The sequence below is a fragment of the Heloderma suspectum genome, chromosome 2, assembly GCF_057233095.1.
Source record: "Heloderma suspectum isolate Gila_16-S chromosome 2, 16-S_ref, whole genome shotgun sequence".
Lineage (NCBI taxonomy): Eukaryota > Metazoa > Chordata > Lepidosauria > Squamata > Helodermatidae > Heloderma > Heloderma suspectum.
In genome coordinates, this window is record NC_139459.1 from 283,518,714 (window position 1) to 283,537,719 (window position 19,006).

Here is a 19,006-nt window from a genome sequence, read left to right on the forward strand (position 1 = left end):
ACCATAGCACGCCAGGCCTTCCTGTCCTGCGCTCTCTCCCGGAGCGTGCTCAAGTTCATATTCATTGCATCCGTGATGCTATCTAGCCATCTCATCCTCTGCCGTCCCCTTCTCCTTTTGCCTTCAGTCTTTCCCAGCATCAGGGTCTTTTCCAGGGAGTTTTCTCTTCGCATTAGGTGGCCAAAATATTGGAGCTTCAGCTTCAGTATCTGTCCTTCCAATGAGCACTCAGGGTTGATTTCCTTTAGGATGGACTGATTTGACCTCCTTGCAGTCCAGGGCACTCGTAAGAGTCTTCTCCAGCACCACAGTTCGAAAGCATCAATTCTTCGGCGCTCAGCCTTCCTTATAGTCCAGCTCTCACAGCCATACATTACTACTGGGAAAACCATAGCTTTGATTAGACGGACCTTTGTCGGCAAGGTGATGTCTCTGCTTCTTACTATGCTGTCTAGGTTGGCCATAGCTTTCCTCCCAAGGAGCAAGCGTCTTTTAATTTCATGGCTACAGTCACCGTCTGCGGTGATCTTGGAGCCCAAGAAAGTAAAATCTGTCACTGCTTTCATTTCTTCCCCTTCTATATGCCAGGAAGTGATGGGGCCAGATGCCATGATCTTAGTTTTTTTAATGTTGAGTTTCAAACCAGCTTTTGCACTCTCCTCTTTCACCCTCAACAAGAGGCTCTTTAGATCCTCTTCGCTTTCTGCCATTAGGGTGGTATCGTCTGCATATCGGAGGTTGTTGATAATTCTCCCAGCAATCTTAATTGATTCATCCAACCCGGCATTTCTCATGATGTACTCTGCATATAAGTTAAATAAGCAGGGTGACAATATGCAGCCTTGTCGTACTCCTTTCCCAATTTTGAACCAATCGGTTGTTCCATGTCTGGTTCTTACTGTTGCTTCTTGACCCTCGTACAGGTTTCTCAGGAGACAGGTAAGGTGGCCTGGTACTCCCATCACTTTCAGAATTTGCCACAGTTTGTTGTGATCCACACAATCAAAGGCTTTAGCGTAGTCAATGAAGCAGAAATAGACGTTTTTCTGGAATTCTCTTGCTTTCTCCATGATGCAGCGAATGTTGGCGATTTGATCTCTAGTTCCTCTGCCTCTTCGAAACCCAGCTTGTACTTCCGGTAGTTCTCGGTTCGCATACTGCTGAAGCCTAGCTTGTAGGATTTTGAGCATCACCTTGCTGGCATGTGAAATGAGCGCAATGGTGCGGTAGTTTGAACACTCTTTGGCGTTGCCCTTCTTTGGAATTGGAATGTAAACTGACCTTTTCCAGTTTTGTGGCCACTGTTGAGTGTTCCAGATTTGTTGGCATATTGAATGCAGCACTTTAACAGCATCATCTTTTAGGATTTTAAATAGCTCGGCTGGAATACTGTCATCTCCGCTAGCTTTGTTGTTACTAATGCTTCCTAAGGCCCACTTGACTTCACTCTCTAGGATGTCCGGCTCAAGTTCAGTGACCGCACTATCATGGCTATCAGGGACATTCAGATCTTTCCTGTATAGTTCTTCTGTGTATTCTTTCCACCTCTTCTTAATCTCATCTGCTTCTGTTAGGTCCCTGCCTTCTTTGTCCTTGATCATGCCCGTCTTTGCACAAAACGTTCCCTTGAGATCTCCAATTTTCTTGAAGAGATCTCTAGTCTTTCCCATTCTGTTGTTTTCCTCGATTTCTTTGCACTGTTCATTTAAGAAGGCCTTCTTGTCTCTCCTTGCTATTCTCTGGAACTCTGCATTCAGTTGGGTATATCTTCCCCTTTCTCCCTTGCTTTTCGCTTCCCTTCTTTCGTGAGCTACTTGTAAAGCCTTATCAGACAGCCACTTTGCTTTCTTGCATTTCTTTTTCTTTGGGATGGATTTCGTTGCTGCCTCCTGAACAATGTTACAGACCTCCGTCCATAGTTCCTCAGGCACTCTGCCTATCAGGTCTAATCCCTGAAATCTATTCCTCACCTCCACTGTATATTCAGAATCCTCTAAAGGCAGTGTACAAGATCTTAAAAAAACCCAAAAGTATGCCAATACAAATGAGCAATAAATAAATGTACAATAAAACCATAAAAACAGATAACACCACTAAAACGTGCAGCTCACAGACAAGTGGGTCTCCAAGCCTTCTTGAAGAACTGCACAGATGGGGTCTGATGAACCCTTGATGGAAACTTAATTCCAGAGGTGCAGGGCCACCACTGAGAAGTCCTCTCCATTGTACTCACCAGCCTAGCGGCCTTTGGTGGTAGGCATATGGAAGGGCCTCTGTTGATTACCTCAGAGTAGCGGCAGACTGGTATGGGCGATGGCGGCCTTTCAAGTAACTTGAACATAAGAAGAGCCATGCTGGATCAGACCAAGGGTCTATCTAGTCCAGCATTCTGTTCACACAGTGGTTAACCAGCTGTCGAGCAGGAACCCACAAGCAGGATATGAGTGCAACAGCACCCTCCCACCCATGTTCCCCAGCAACTGGTGTACATAGGCATATTGCTTCTGATATTGGAGGCAGCACATAGCCATCAGGACTAGTAGCCATTGGTAGCCTTTTCCTCCATAAATTTGTCTAATCCCCTTTTAAAGCCATCCAAATTGGTGGCCATCACTACATCTTGTGGCAGTGAATTCCACAGTCCAACTATGCGCTGTGTGAAGAAGTACTTCCTTTTATCTGTCCCGAATCTCCCACCAATGAGCGTCATAGGATGATCCGGGTTCTAGTATTTTGAGAGAGGGAGAAAAATGTCTCCCTATCCACATTCTCCACACAATGCATAATTTTGTACACCTTTATCATGTCTTCCCTTCCCCTCCTTTTTCCCAAGCTAAACTATGCCAGCTGTTGTAACCTTCTCTCATAGGGGAGGTGTTCCAGTCCTTTGATCATTTTAGTCTCCCTTTTCTACACTCCTTCCAGCTCTACAATATCTTTTTTGAGGTGTGGTGACCAGCAGTGTACACAGTATTCTAAGTGTGATTGCACCATGTATTTGTATATAGATAGTATGATATTGGCAGTTTTATTCTCAGTTCCTTTTCTAATTATGCCTAACATGGAGTTTGCCTTTTTTACATTAGCCGCACACTGGGTTGACATTTTCATCAAGCTGTCCACCACAACCCCAAGATCTCTTTCTTGATTGGTCAGCTCAGATCCCATATGTTTCTACTTGAAGTTTGGAATTTTTTGCCTTAATGTGCATCACTTTACAATTGCTTACACTGCTTTTGCCATTTGGATGCCTATTCTCCCAGTTTAGAGAGATCCTTTTTGAGCTCACAATCTTGTTTTGTTTTAACCACCATAAATAATTTGGTGTCATTAGCAAACTTGGCCACTTCACCACTCACTCCTAATCTTAGATCATTTATGAACAAGTTGAAAAGCATTGACCCCAATACAGATCCCTGTGGGACCCCACTGTTTACTTCCCTCCATTGGCAGAATTTACCATTTCCCACTCTCTGCTTTCTGTTCTTTAACCAGTTACTGATCCATAAGAGGACCTGTCCTCTTATTCCATGATTGCTAAGTTTGCTCAGGAGTCTCTGGTGAGGGACTTTGTCAAAAGCCTTTGGCAGTCCAAGTAAATGATGTCTACCAGATCACCCCCGTCTACATGTTGATTGACACTCTCAAAGAACTCTAAAAGATTAGTGAGACAGGACTTACCTTTGCAGAAGCCATGTTGATTCTTTTTCAGCAGGGCTCGTCTTTCTACATGCTTACTAATTTCATCTTCTCTGTGGTGGCCTCCACTCTGTGGAACTCCCTCCCTAGGGAACTCTGCCATGCCCCCTCTTTAATGAGCTTCCGCTGCGTTTTAAAAACGTGATTGTTCAGGCAGGCATTTGGGATGGGTTAGGGTATTTTAGAAAATGTTTTTACTGTAGAATTTTATTATTTTAAACTGTTTTATTATATACTTTGTACATTGCCCAGAGTGGCTGGGTGACCAGCCAGATGGGTGATTAATAAATTTAATAAATAAATAAATAAATAAATAAATCTTTACTAATGCTTTCAACCAATTTACCCAGAACAGACATTAAGCTGACCGGCCTGTAATTTCCTTGATCCCCCTGGATCCCTTTTTAAAAATTGGTGTTACATTGGCCATTCTCAGTCCTCTGGTGGAGATCTTAGGGACATGTTGCATATTTTGGTTAGAAGATCAGCAATTTCACATTTCACATTGAAGGGATTTAACCACCTTGACTCCCCCTTTCAACTTCCTTTTCACCAGTTCCCTCATTTTAGAGAAGTTTCCTCTTTTGAAGTCAAATGTGACTACGCTGGACTTCCTGGGCAATTTTCCATTTACATAAATATTAAATCTGATACCACTGTGGTCACTGTTTCCAATTGGTTCAACAACATTTACATCTCGTATTAGGTCCTGGGCGACACCACTTAGGATTAAATCCAGGGTCACCTCCCCTCTGGTCGGTTCCATGACCAGCTGTTCTAGGGCACAATCATTTAGGGCATCAAGAAATTTAACATGTTTGTCGTAACTGGAACATGCAGTGTGGGGGTAATTGAAGTCATCCATTATTACAACAGTTCTTCATTGAGAGGCCTCCCTGATTTCATTTTTCATCTCAAAGTCACTCTGAGCATTCTGGTCTGGGGGATCATAGCATGTTCCTAGCACTAAATTAGTTTTGGAGCCCTCTATTATCATCCACAGCTCTTCTGTGGAAGAGTCTACTCCTTTTAGGTGTTCTAGTCTGCTCGACACTATGCCCTCTTTGACGTACAGACCAACACCTCCCCCAGTATGCTCTTCCCTATCCTTGTAGAGTTTATATCCAGAGATTACCATATCCCAGTGGTTCTCTCTGTTCCACCAGGTTTCAGTAATGCCCACTATATCCAGGGTTAAAACCAAGTATTCCAACTCTCCCATTTTGGCTCGGAGGCTTCTAGCATTTGCACAGAAACACCTATACACAATGTCTCTGGCATGGACCTCTTTTACTGTGGCACTTTTACTATGGCACTTAGGCATCTTTGATTGGATATCATGTTATACCATATACTCATGGCCTATGTCCTCCCCGTCTACATTTGGACAATCAAAAACATTTGAATCTTCATCCCTTTTGGATGATTTAACCCAAACCGGATGCTTCCCAGCTCCTGTCAGCTTTCCCCCAGGGTTTAGTTTAAAAAAAAGCTTTATTTTAAAAGCTCTTCTGCCACCCTTTTTATGTTTAGTACCAGCAGCCTGGTTCCATTTTGGTTGAAGTGGAACCTGTCCCTTTTGTACACGTCTGGCTTGTCCCAAAATGTTCCCTAACAAATCTGAACTACTCCTCCCTGCATCACTGTCTCATCCACGCTGTCAGGACTGGATTGTCCTTCCCCTTCGCAATCAACACCACAAAGAGACAAAGCTCCAGGCTAATACGACTTTATTTGCTAGAGATTAGCCTTTCTACAAATGCAGATTCAAGGAAACTCTCAGACTGCATCAGGCCCTAAACATCTAACCTGCGATCTCTAATCAGAGGACACGAACTGGAGGGTAGTGAACCTCACAGCCAAAATTATTTCACAGTGATACCCCTCCCTTAGGGTGGCTATCCTGGTAGAGCGTCTAAGCCCTGTCCCTAATTTTTCCTGCTTTGCTTTGCGACGCGCCCTAGCATCTCTCAAGTCACGCTCCTCCGACGATGACGAAACTTGAGTTCTCACAGTGGAGGGAGGGGGCAACAACTCAGCCTGGACCATCTGTTTGTCAAAGACTTCAGAGGAATCTCTCCCAGCATCTTGGGGCTCTAGGGAAGATATAGCTCTGATATAGCTGTTCCAACTCTGATTCAGAATTGGAGCTGTCAGACTTCTTAGGCTTAGGGCTTAGTCTCATCCCTGATGCACACATTGAGACTCCTCAGGTTTGCCTGTGTGGCTGGCCCTGCATGTGGAACAGGTAGCATTTCAGAGAAAGCCACCTTGGCGGTCCTGGATTTCAATCTCCTACCTAGCAACCTAAATTTGTCTTCTAAGACCTAATGACTGCATTTCCCCACATCATTGGCACAACCATAGACCACGACCACTGACTCCAAACCGGCACTCTCTGCTAGGCTATCTGTGTGTAATGATAAAATCTCCCACTACCACAAGCCTCCCTCCCCCCGGAGGCACATCCTTGGTGTGAGAGAATATTTGCTCATCTTCCATTTGCTCATTGGGTCTCTTCTAAGGGATCATTTCCGTCTTCCTCAGAATGATGCCCTCCTTCCCTGAGACCCGCATTCTCCATGACCACAGAGGAGCTGTCACCCATGGAGTGGGACACCACTATTAGGTCCTTGAAGGACTCAGCCACCAACCTCTCTGCCACTCTTAGCCTCTCCAGGTCAGCATTCTTGGCTTCAAGGGAATGAACATGTTCCCTGAGAGCCAGGAGATCATTACACCAAGCACACCTCCACAACGTCTGTCCAGGAGGCAGATAGTCGTACATGTGGCACTCAATGCAGTACACTGGATAGCCCCCATGCCCCTGTTGGCTTTCTACCTCAATAACTGGTTTTTATTTGGGTGTGTTTTACCTGAAAAACTTAGTTATTACTACGAGAAAGTGGGGAATTTAGCTATAGTTATTTATTTACAGTTACTTACTATGAATAGGGAGGGAAGTGTCAACTGCCTTGGCTTCCTTGCCCTGTTGCTAAACTTGCACAGGTGCTTAACTTGCTTGTTTGCTGACGTTTCATCACTGGGGCTCCTTGTGCTCAGAGGGCTGGCTCCTTTGCAAGCCTTTCTCCTTATATAGATAGGCCCAGCTGGTGCTGCAGCCAATCTGATTGGAGGGCCTTGTTTGAAAAGCAAGGGAGGCTGTGTGTGAACTACTGGTCTGAACTAGCTTTCAGTGGGTGGGAATGTAGGTCAAACTGGCCCCCTGGGAATGTAGATTTCATATTTAGACAAGAGGGCAATAGTGAATGGGAGACATATTTGGGGAGATCCTCTCTTCAATGGGTCATTGGTGGAAACAGCAGACAAAGGGTAGTTGATCTGGCAAGGGATGTTGTTAAGCCTTCCCTTGGGATGGAAGGGGCTGAGGAGCTGTGTATCCTTTTCCTGTTTGTTGTTGTTGTTGTTGTTGTTGTTGTAAAAACTAAATGCTAAGTGGAAATCTTAGACTTGGGATGGGGCCTTCTTCCTGTGTGTGTTTTTTAAACAACTAGATGATATGCTGATGCCTCAAACTTGGGATGAATTTTTTTCTGAGGTTTACCTAATGTACTGCTCTATAAGGCCTAAAACCTGAGCCTAAACTGAGCCCAAACTGAGACTGCCCTTGTTCTGTTTATAAGCATACTCTTCCACTAGTTAGTCCTGTACAGTGGCTCATGTCAATGTATTGCTATGAATTGTTTTTGTTCCCCCTTTCTAAGCTTGGGATTAGTTAAAATAGGTAGCTGAGGTTCTTTTCAACCACTTCGTTAGTGCAAAGCTGCAAGACCTGTAACTTCTTCCTGGATTTCCCCCACCCCCTTTAGCCCTCAACTATACATTTACAAGGGGTTACCCCTCTGGGATTTTGTTCCCTTAGCTATGCTCTTGTTTTGGTTTCAGCTGCTATTTATGAATTATAAATGATTACCTGAGATAATTTAATAGGTAATTAAGTAATTTAACTTACCTTCCCCCTGCACAGGTACTTAACTTGCTTGTTTGCTGATGCTTTGTCATTGGTGCTGAAACATTTCATCACTGGGGCTCCTCGTGCTTGGATTGTTCATGGGCTCAAATCATATAAAGCTTTAGTTTAAAGGTTGATATTGGCACTTTGATTTGGGCTCAGGAATGCACTCTCAACCAATGCAGCTGCGCAGTACCAGTGTCATATGAGCAGACTGCCCAGACGCCAACAGTATCCAGGTAGCTGGATTCTGCACCAGCTAAAATTTCCAAGCCATCTTCAAAGGCAGCCTGGATGCTACCAGAGTATGAATGACTGAGGCAAGATCCTCTCTGTACAGACAGGGTTACCGTTTGTGTACCAGTTTAAGCTGGTAAAAAGCACTCCTGGCCACTGCTGCCACCTGAGCTTCCCCATTTAGTAATGAGTCCAGGAGCTCACCCAAACTATACACTTGGTCCTTCAGACAGCGTGCAACCCCATCTAAGGCCAGATGTATTCTTCTGTCCAGATTGATTGGTTTCCCTACCTACAGGACCTCCATCTTGTCTGGATTAAGTCTCAGTCTGTTTGCCCTTATCCATCCCAAAACCACCTCCAAACACTGGTTCAGGAATTCAAGAGCTTCCATAGGATCATTAGGTTGAGAGGAGAGTTAAAACTTAGCGTCATCTGCATATTGATGGCACTTCAGCCTAAACCTCTGAATGATTTCCCCTGGTGGGTTCATGTAGATGTTGAAGAGCATAGGGGAGAAGCTGGAACCTTGTAGCACCCTACAGGCCAAAGGCTATGGGGTGGAGCAGAGGTCCTTCAGTACCACCTTCTGAGACCATCCAGGAAGGACCGGAACCACTGTAGCACCATGCCCCCTATGCCCAACCAAGACAAATGATCTGGAAGGATGCCCTTGTTGATGGTATCAAAAGTTACTGAGAGGTCTAGGAGAACCAATAACATTGCATGCCCCACATCCATTCCCCAGCATAAGTAATCTACTAGGGTGAGCAAGGCTGCTTCTGCCCCAAAGCTAGGCCTGAACCCTAATCGGAAAGGATCCAAATATTCAGCATCATCCAACACTATGTGGAGTTTAGAAGCCACCACACTCTCCAGCACCTTGCCTAAAAATGATGAAGCACTACACTCCATTCTGAAGTAGAATGTCTCCCCACTCCCATAGATCTGCTTGAGATGACAAGGGCCCTAGCTGACTGCTGCATGTAGCAGATGATAACTAATTGCTTGGAGAGGAAGAGCTGCATTTTTTTGCCCCTTCCAGTAGCAGGACTCTAGTGTGCTCTGTGAAACAATAGGCGGGGTAGGTTTCCAATCTGCAGATTTATACATGAAGAAGAGAAGGGATTGACCCTGCTACTTAATATGTCAAGTTTAAGCCCTCCTATTTACAGGTAGATCTATTTGTGGTTAGTGTGGGTGAGGGATATCTATCCAGACACCCTAAGAATCATTAGGTACTCACTTTCTCCCCCCCCCCCCGAAGGCCTTAGAGCTCTAATTAGAGACACTGCCAAGATGTAGTTTGAACCTTTTCTAGTATTAAATGAGTAGGAGTACCAAGTTCTTAATTGGTAACTATATTTTTATTAACTTTATCAAGAATATACATCTCATTTGATTTATTGTGTTATATTGCAGGATGGTACAGAGGAATTTCAATAAAGAAACCCAATGTAAAGGTGAGTCTAGATTCTTTTCTTGACAAAAACAATATTGAGATAGAGGCAGCTTTGTAAATAAGTCTGTAGCAGTTACTAACTCACGAACAACATTTTTCTACCTTGCCTGCCCACACATACCTCTGTCACCTCAGTCTAAAAAAAAAAAGTGGAAGTGGGGGAGCAAAGAAAAAAGAAAAAGCTTTGTTGCCTTTTCTTTTGGATGTGATTCTTGCTAGCTAAGAGCCTGATAGGTGCTGGTGCTGGCAGTTACAGGCCTGGACTGATGGGATGGCTTTCTATGCTGTTAACAATTCTAGTAGAATATGTGTCCATTTTTTTATGGCTCCCAATACTTAGGTAAACATTTTTTTCTTAAGAGGTTTGTTTCATTTCACTTTGGAAGTGACCACATTTAATCAAGTGAGCTGCAGTAATTGATACTTGTGAAACTCTTACATTTTCTGCTATGTAGGACCTCTTAAATCCCTTTGATGTAACACCGTGTTGAAATATTCAAAATGTTACTTCAGTATTATAAAAATATGTTAGAGTATATTATATATGCAGTGAATAGCATCTTGTGTTGATAGCTGTCAGGTTTCCCAGTCCCCCCAGCGCACACACTCAGGTAATCTGACACTAGACACCCAAATCAATGAGATTTCTTTATTGCAGGGCAAACCACAGCAAAAGCTTAATGGTTACACTCTTCAGAAATTATATAGCTGATGGTCGGTAGCTATAGGCTCTATGTAATTCCAGAACAGTCCAAAGCTAAACACTACTACTGGGACTGAGATCCTCAACATGGTTTCTCCATTGCCATCTCCACGGTTCTGAGCTCAAGGGATGAGACTCTGGATTCCTGGGTACCTAACCCAGTCAGTCCTTTCATGGGGCTCCAACCCCGGACATGGGAAAGGAATGATTCCTGGAATGAACCCATCAGGCAGTCAGGGGATAACTTCTTGAAAGGCCTAAACAACCCACACCCACAGAGAGTCCAACTTTGAATCTTTTGTTGATAACTCTAGGCTACATGGTAAAGGCCCATCAAGAGCAAGGGAAGAGCATACCCACACACGCAAGGAGTTCCAGGCCACTGCTTTTGCACTGGCAACTCCACACTGCATGAGTTCTGGTAGAGGGAAGTCCAAAAGTCGTAGAACAAGCCCAGCCTGCCGTACACTGAGCTGACTACGAACACAGACACACAATCCACAGCAATGACAGTTTAAATCTATGAAAAGCCTCACAGCACTTTTCATGGCAAGTCCTTAACAATCCAGAGTTCCATCCAGTTCCTCCAAAAGCCCACACGATGATGGATCCAAACAGAGAAGGCTTTGGGCAATGAAGACGAGATGTTCCTGGCAAAGGCTCTTTGCCTTTGCATCAGCTTAAATGGGAAGGTGTGACTGTAGGACACCCCCTCCAGATCCTTTGACAGACAAGGGCCTTTAGCCTTTCAGCAAGGCCCCTGTCTAAACAGGGTGGCACTGCTGAGCCCTCCAGCAGTAACGCTTCAACCTGGGTGACCCTTCTGCAAACCCCACCCCACCTCTGTCAGGTTCTCATGGACTGCTTCTAGCCTCCCTGCCAGCCAAGGCCAGACCAGCAGGTGGACAGGGAGTCGGGTGACTCCCCCTGGCTCTGCTCTGAGAACACTGACAGAGATAAGCTCACACAGACTCTGACATTCCAGAAACTGAATAGGCCCAAGCCCTTCCAGGGTATTTCTAATCAAATCTTGGCTATAACCTACAAGGCCCACTGCAGTACTGAAGCTGGACCCTGACAATAGCATTGTTGTTGTTCAGTCGTTCAGTCGTGTCCGACTCTTCGTGACCCCATGGACCATAGCACGCCAGGCCTTCCTGTCCTGCGCTCCCTCCCAGAGCGTGCTCAAGTTCATATTCATTGCATCCGTGATGCTATCTAGCCATCTCATCCTCTGCCGTCCCCTTCTCCTTTTGCCTTCAGTCTTTCCCAGCATCAGGGTCTTTTCCAGGGAGTTTTCTCTTCGCATTAGGTGGCCAAAATATTGGAGCTTCAGCTTCATTATCTGTCCTTCCAATGAGCACTCAGGGTTAGGTTGCCATTATTTGTGTACTCTTGCCATGAATGTATTTTGTATACTGCTATGTGTATCATACCCACTTGTCAGTAGTAAATACTAAAACTCTGAAAAAATTCTATATCTTTTGAAAATGCATTGTAGAAAAGTTTTATTGTAGAAGTGTAGCACTTGAAAATAATTCGAGAGAGAGAAAATAATTTGAGAACACTTGAAAGTAATTTGTCACAACTATTTTCTTGATGTATCTACTGTACTACAATAACTTCATTCCTCGTGCTTCAAACCATGGTTTGGAAGATTGGGGCCAAAACTGAACACTCCCTCCTCACCTTCTCCTTGCTATCACATGCCTTTTAATAGAAGACCTTGGTTTCCTCAAACCATAGTTTGGGATGACATATGTACTGATAAGTTGGTTTGAGTGATCTTTCCAAAGCAGGATCAAACTGTAATTTGTAATCCTGATTTGGAGAGATCAATGAAACCACCGTTTGTTGGTTCAGACATCACGGCAAACTGTGGCTTGACAAAATCAGTGAGTCTTCTATTAATGACCATTTAATAGGGGAGGAGGGACTGCTCAAGGTTGGAGGATCAGGAATGAACAACAAGTGACTATGGTTTGAAGGACCAGGAATGTGATATCTAAATGTGATCGGTGTCTTCAAAATTCTAATACAAGAGTAATTCAGACATACCACAATGTGACCTAGGTAACCAACACAGTGCGACAAAAACATTGTGTAAAGTGGCAATAAACTAGCTAACAAAACTCTTTGCCTCTCCCTTTTTCAGTTTTAAGAAATGCTACGTACTACTGCATACTATCAATCATTTTGGAAAAAGTCTCTGGGGAACAAATAAACGTTCTTTGTCAAAGCAGCATAAATTACCATATAACAACTGTATACTCAAGACAAATGAGTCAAACTATTGCTGAACAACTCACAATATATTTGAATGCCACTATTTCATATTATATATTAAAAGTGGTTTTGTTCTGAATGTAAATTAAAATTGTGCTCCTATTATTAATAATAGAATGCTCATGTGTAATATTTCAAATCATGTTGAACAAGGTGGGTAGAACTAAGGTGAACTTCATACTGCTCTTTGTTAGGGTGTTGCTATTTCTGTTGCTGTGCTCTGCTGCAATTTTAGTGTTTTCATATCAGCAATTTTATTTAATTATTTAATTTCTACACAGAAATGGCACTCAAGGTGGCTAACAAAAGAGAACATTTAAAATAAAAAATATAATTAAACAATCAAAGAACAAAAATATTGAAAACACAATTAAAAAACACAACAGTAAGAATAAAAATAGCATCTAATGCAACAAACTAGCTTTCATGCCAAAGGCCTGCTTGAATAAAAACATATTTGCCTGCTGGTGGAAGGACATCTGATCATTTAAAACTGACCTCAGTTTGTTCCATGAAACATGACTGTATGATGCCAGGATGCCCCATCCGGGCCAAAAGGCAGGGTGTAAATGGAATGAATTAATAATATTTATTTGTTATTCCTTTACTTTAATGTATTTATAGGCTGGTTTTCATGGTTGTGCCCTCACAAAGCATCATACATAGAAGAAAGATACATTAGGCACATCAGATTTGTATACATTACTATGAGACAGTCCTTTAAGTTTGTATATCTGCATGATACCATACGGCAGCCTTCCCCAACTTGCTGCCCTCCAAATGTGTGGGACTACAATTCCAAGCATTCTTGGCCTTGTAGGCTGGGGATTATGGGACTTGATGTCCAAAGCCTCTGGAGAGCACCAGATTAGGGAAGGCTGCCATAATGATTCCAACAAATAAATTAAATAGCTCAGAATCGCATTAAACCAGCTGCACAAAAACATTCTTGAGGAAAGGCAGCCTGGAAGAGAGAAGTCCAAATATCAATAAAATATATGTAGTAACCATTTTGTAAACTATTATTTAAGCTTTTCTTGAAAGATAGTATATACATCTTTTAAATAAATAAAAATAGAAATGTTGGGATGATTAAAAAAGTTATCTATACAATCCTTGACAAGCATTTATACGTACTGTAGGCTAGGGAATCTGAAACTGCAGTTTCGTCTTGGAGCTTTCACACAGAAAGAATGCTTTAGTTTGTTCTAGCTGCATTGCACGATTTCTACAGCATTGGCATGAACAAGGGAAAGTTAAATATAAGACCCACTGAAATCTAGGAGAGTTAAAACATCTGAGTACTTAGTGATTTCTTCATGGGGTTAATGTATCTAACCCTTTACAAAGGGTCCCCCAAATGGCTGTGATCCACATATAGTTGCCATCAGTGATTTGTTCACAGTTGGAGACAGAGACCCGGTTCACATGACACAGCAGGCTGACTGTGGATTATTTAACCCAAAATGAGCCACGGCATGTGCGGGGTGCCATTTTGAATATGCAGCCCTCAATGGGGTTGTGGTGTGATGTCCAAACGCAGGCACTGGGGGTTAAACAACCCTCACATAACCCTACAACAAACCGAGGGTTATGCAAGTGTTGTTCAAACCTCCCACAACTCCTGATGGCTGGGTTCAGATGACACACCACAACCCCACTGGCAGTTGCATATTCAAAATGGCACCTGGCATGCACCATGGCTCATCATGGGTTAAACAATCCATGGTGAGCCCAGCATGAGAATCCGGTCATTGTTTGGGAGCATAAAAACCCATTTGCATTACAATGCAGATGGAAATGCATTCCCTTATCCACCTCTTCATTGTGAAAATGGCACCCTATAGATTTCCTCATTTCTGCATTTCCACATACAGAGAAAATCAATATATTGAAATGTCTACCATGCATGGGTCACCTGCTTACGAACATACATGCTTACATAAAACATTTGCTAATCATTTACAACTAGTGGTAATAAGCAGAGCTAGTGCTTCGCCTGGCATGCACAATGTTATATAAAACAGTGTAAGTCTTGTGATATTTTTTATTTCCAATTTTCCAAGTTGTACTCATTTATGGAAGTGGTTAACAACTGCACATTTTCTTTAGTAAAAGTAGATGTGTTGATTTCAGAATTTCTAGTCAGTTTCCAGTTAACAAATTATTTACTTGAATAGGTGCTGTGCACTTTCATTTCTTGTTGAAATAAGTAGAATTATTTTCTCTTGCAGGGAATCTTTCCTGCCAATTATATTCACTTGAAAAAGGCAGTTGTCAGTAACAGAGGGTGAGTATATCCCTTGATTACCAAGAAACTGAGATACTTGTGTGGATAAAACAAAACACACAATTAGATACAATCCTGAAAAATGGGCAGTTTTCCCAGGCTTTATTAAATATGTTCTGCATTTTAAATAGTTTTACTTTTTAATATCCTCATCTGGGCTTGAAATTCTAATGTAAGTCCAAAGAACTAAATACTGTACCAGCAAATGCTTCCATGTAAACATTTCATTTGATTAGCTTGAGTACAAAGAATGAATATTCCTCATTTACTTCTTTTGCTAGATAATGGCATAGGTGTAGGCAGTAGTAAAAACATTTTTCAGGGATATTAGTTAATCTATATTCTCCAGCTTTTTACCTGGTAAGGGAGCTTGAAAGAGATGTTATTTTTTGCTCTGGTATTGGATGTGGCTGTGGAAGTAAGGTGGTGCATGTTGGGCAAACATTCCATATTGAAGGCATTGTAAGCAGAGGAGCTAATTGCCTTATTAATAGGGAGCGTGGATGCTTCAAGATTGTGTTATTTTATTTAAAATATTATACTGCCTTTTGAGGCAAAGCCTTATCAAGTGGTTACAAATGGTCACAAGTGTTTTTTTAAAAGCTGTATAAAATACAGTTAGAGACCAGTCCTGTGGCCCCTCAACAGCATCTGAGGGGCCATAGGATATTGCTCCTCCTCTGACCTCAGAAGATGACATCTGCTCATAGGTTTCCCAGCCCCTCCCAGCCTCTGTGAAAAGCTCTGTGGCAGCTCCTTCTCCTGAGGTCAGTGTGGTGACCTCAGAAGGGGAGGAAAGGGGCGTGTTGGGGACAGGCAAATGGTCAGGGAGCCATGGATCCACTAGATCAAGAAGCCTCTCGGCTCCCATCCCTGCACATGCGTCTCAGCTGGATAGGTTCAGAAGCCCATCTAGCAGAAAATACAGGAAAGGAGGAGGGAGAGGCTAAAACTCCTCTGTCGCTCCTCCCACCCTACTGTCAAGAGCCTGGCAGGTTGAGAACAGTACTCAAGAAGCTTCTGTCCAGCAGACATTGATCTGACAGGACTGCACCCATAGAGCAAGAATGTATAAATGCTCAATTGGAATTTCTTCCATCGTTTTATTAAAAAAAAGACAAATGCAACAGTGCCCACTAAAAGATTGGATTTATGTGTAGAAGCAGTGGTTGCAGTGTATAATTAATGTAGAAAAACACTGTTCATGCTTCTTTATTTACAGTGGATCCTTTAGTCCAGGGGTGGGTAACTTTGAGGGCTCTGTGGGCCATTTTCCATTCCTGACTGTCCCTGCATGCTGCACTCCAGCTCTTGCCACACTGCAGAATTTGGTATGAAAACAAGCTAAAATTGGACTTTCTAAAGCTCTGTACTGGCTTGCCACAGAATTTTGATGGGAAACTCCCTATTTTTATTTTTATTTTTGCACCACTGAATTCAGCAGTGGGGTGGCAAGGGCTTCATGAGGACCAGGGTGGGGGGCACGTGCAGCCTATAGGTTGCATGTTGCCCGTCCCTGCTTTAGGCTAGGAAGCAATTGTAAGAAATGTATTGATAAGGTAATTACCTTCCCGGAAGTAATAAGAGAAGGAGGATGTTTGCCATTACCAGAAAGCATGCAATTATTAGAGGCCAAATCTTATTAATTTCAGTTCTTTCAATTAAGGGATTCTAGTAATCAAAACGAAGAATGGGATAATTACCTTGGAATTATGCCAGTTTCAAGTATTAGTATATAATAAGCAAATAAAGGATTGCTGTCGCAAATTTATTCAATTTTAATGTAATATAATGATTCAAAGGGTAATATCTTCAAAAAGAGATGAGAAAGGTGTTTGGGTATTTCAGTTTCATCAGAAAGTTGGTTAACGTAATTAATTAATTAATTAATTAATTACATTTCTATAGCACCCAGTAGCCAAAGCTTTCTGGGCTGTTCACACAAATTAAAACCACAAGGTACAGCATAAAACTATCACCATTCAAGGTCCTATATGGTCATTGTGTGTTAATGTTAAGACATTTTTTATAAAATTGTATACCAATGTTATTTGATACCTTAATGATTAAGTAAGATTTGTAGCAAGATCCAGAATAGATGTTGGAGCTGGAACCAATCAAGGGCAGACTTTAGACATGTATGGTGGACTTGTCCAGAGATAATTTCTGGAGGAAGACTGCATCCTTGAATAGTCTCATGATTAAGTATACTATCCTTCTTGATCCTTTAGTTGTTCTATTGGGTTATAAAGTTGGGAAAGCTTATAACCCAATAGAACAATTAAACTTCCCCAACTTTATAACCCGTAGAACAACTAAAGGATCAAGAAGGATAGTATACATAATCATGAGACTAATCAAGGATGCAGTCTTCCTCCAGAAATTATCTCTGGACAAGTCCACCATACATGTCTGAAGTCTGCCCTTGACTGGGCAGTTCTACTGGGAAAGTTAAATGAAAGGACAAGAAGACAGTCAAGATGGGGATAGCAAGGAGATGGAGAGAAACTAGACTAGTTTTGTTAAGGGAGTGGCTGGTGAAAGTATGGAAAATGGTAGAAATGGTACCAAATTTGTCCGATTGAGAGACGACAGGCAAATGATAGCACTCTTTGACATGCAACAGAAACCTTTTATAACATTTCTGCAAGAGAGGTATAATTTAGAGATGGATGGGCATAGGGCACATCAAAATGAATGTGTTTAAAGCTTCAGTAATGTTAAGAGTGAATGTTATTGATAGAATGTATGTATGCAACATATATAGTATTTTCTATTTTAAAGGCTTTCTTGACAAAACTGTAAAATTAAAAAGTAAACTTTTAGATTAATTGATTTATTGTAACACTAGCATTAGTTTGTTTTTTTAAACCGTGGTAATTGCTCAGATAGAAGTCTTTATAGGCACTCTTGGGGCATTGTGCAGTCTATCAGTTGATGTGTGTATTTGATATGTGTTATTTTTCTCTTGTCTTTTCAGTATTTCATCTGCTGAACTAAAATAAAAATAAATATTTTTAAATATTCAATATTAAAAATATATTTAACTAAAACAGCAGCACAAAACATTTAAAATAACAGCAACAGTGAAAACTCCAGTTTATGAAATAAGGATAGGCACCCATTCATTTAAAAGCGAATTGGAACATTCGGGTCTTTAAGGCCCATTTAAAAACAGAGGGAAAGAGCCATGTTCATATCCCATGGCATAGCATCCAATAAGGATGTGCCACCACAGAAAAGGCCGTATATCTTGTGCCCACCAACCTAATAGATTTACTGGCGGACACACAAGCCTGTGGCCGATCCCTGGCAGGTTCATGTAGACAGTCCTTCAAATATCCTGGCCCTAAGCCATCCAGGGCCTTAAAGGTGATCATCAGCACTTTAAATTGGGCCTAAAAACACACTGGCAATCAGATGTTAATTGCTGTTGTGAATATCGGTGATGCAATATCAGGTTTCCCAAGAAATGGAAGAAAATCCTTATTATTGACAATTTACTCCAGACAATTTTTTGCAAGCAAAACTGTCTTCTTTGCTATATACGAGATTGATTTGCATGCAGCTTTTCTTGATTTAAATGATCAGATGATGTTGCTCAGTATGGGCTAATAAAATAAGTGATGTAGGTGGTGCTCATGCTTATGACCTGGTTATGAAAGGAAACTGGAATAACCCTAATGAACATAGCAAGGCTTGAGCAATATTTTTCTCCTGCGATATTTCCACAGATCTGACTTTGCTAAACAAGGGTGTGATGATTTTGATAAAACTTAAATGATCTACAGAATAATTCCTTCATGAAATAGTTAAATATATTTTACCAAAATTGTATTTAAAGTATTTGTTTTACAGTCTGAGAGTTAATGTGTAATAGCAGCTTGCAATAAATCTAGTGTAGGTAACTAGAGGGAAATTGGTTAGAAAAATTCTCTGCCTACTATCTGCATTTGTATATATGAGAATTATTACTGTTTATGTGGTAAAACATTATTTCAGAAGTTTGAATTATGCCTCAAATATGATTTATTAACTCTAGTCTGTCAACTTTTAAAAAAAGCTATGGGCAGTATCCACTGCTGCTCCGTGCTAGCACAACAGGAAGCTAGCGGTTCCTTCAGCAATTGGAAATCAGCAGAACACTCATTTCCAGAACTGGGCAGGTCAGCAGAGGTTGCAGAAAGGAACTCCGCTGACCAGTTCCATTCCAGAATTCTGCTCATTTCTGGAATTACCATGAGAAGTGCCAGTTCCTGTTGCTCACTCAGTGGGTTCCGTGAGTGCAATGGAAGTATTGGATACTGCCCTATACTTGAACAGTCTAGACTCTATTCCAGGTTTTGTTTACAAACT

The 19,006-nt window shown here is 41.9% G+C and overlaps 1 protein-coding gene across 1 annotated transcript in view; it reads left to right on the forward strand.

The window, feature by feature from the left end:
- Nucleotides 1–19,006, forward strand: part of DOCK3 (dedicator of cytokinesis 3) — a 454,424-nt gene that overhangs the window by 49,673 nt on the left and 385,745 nt on the right. Inside the window, exons 3-4 of the mRNA XM_084829818.1 lie at nt 9,332–9,372; nt 14,595–14,650. Coding sequence (XP_084685944.1) covers nt 9,332–9,372; nt 14,595–14,650 — 97 coding nt within the window. The remainder of the gene's footprint in view (nt 1–9,331; nt 9,373–14,594; nt 14,651–19,006) is intronic.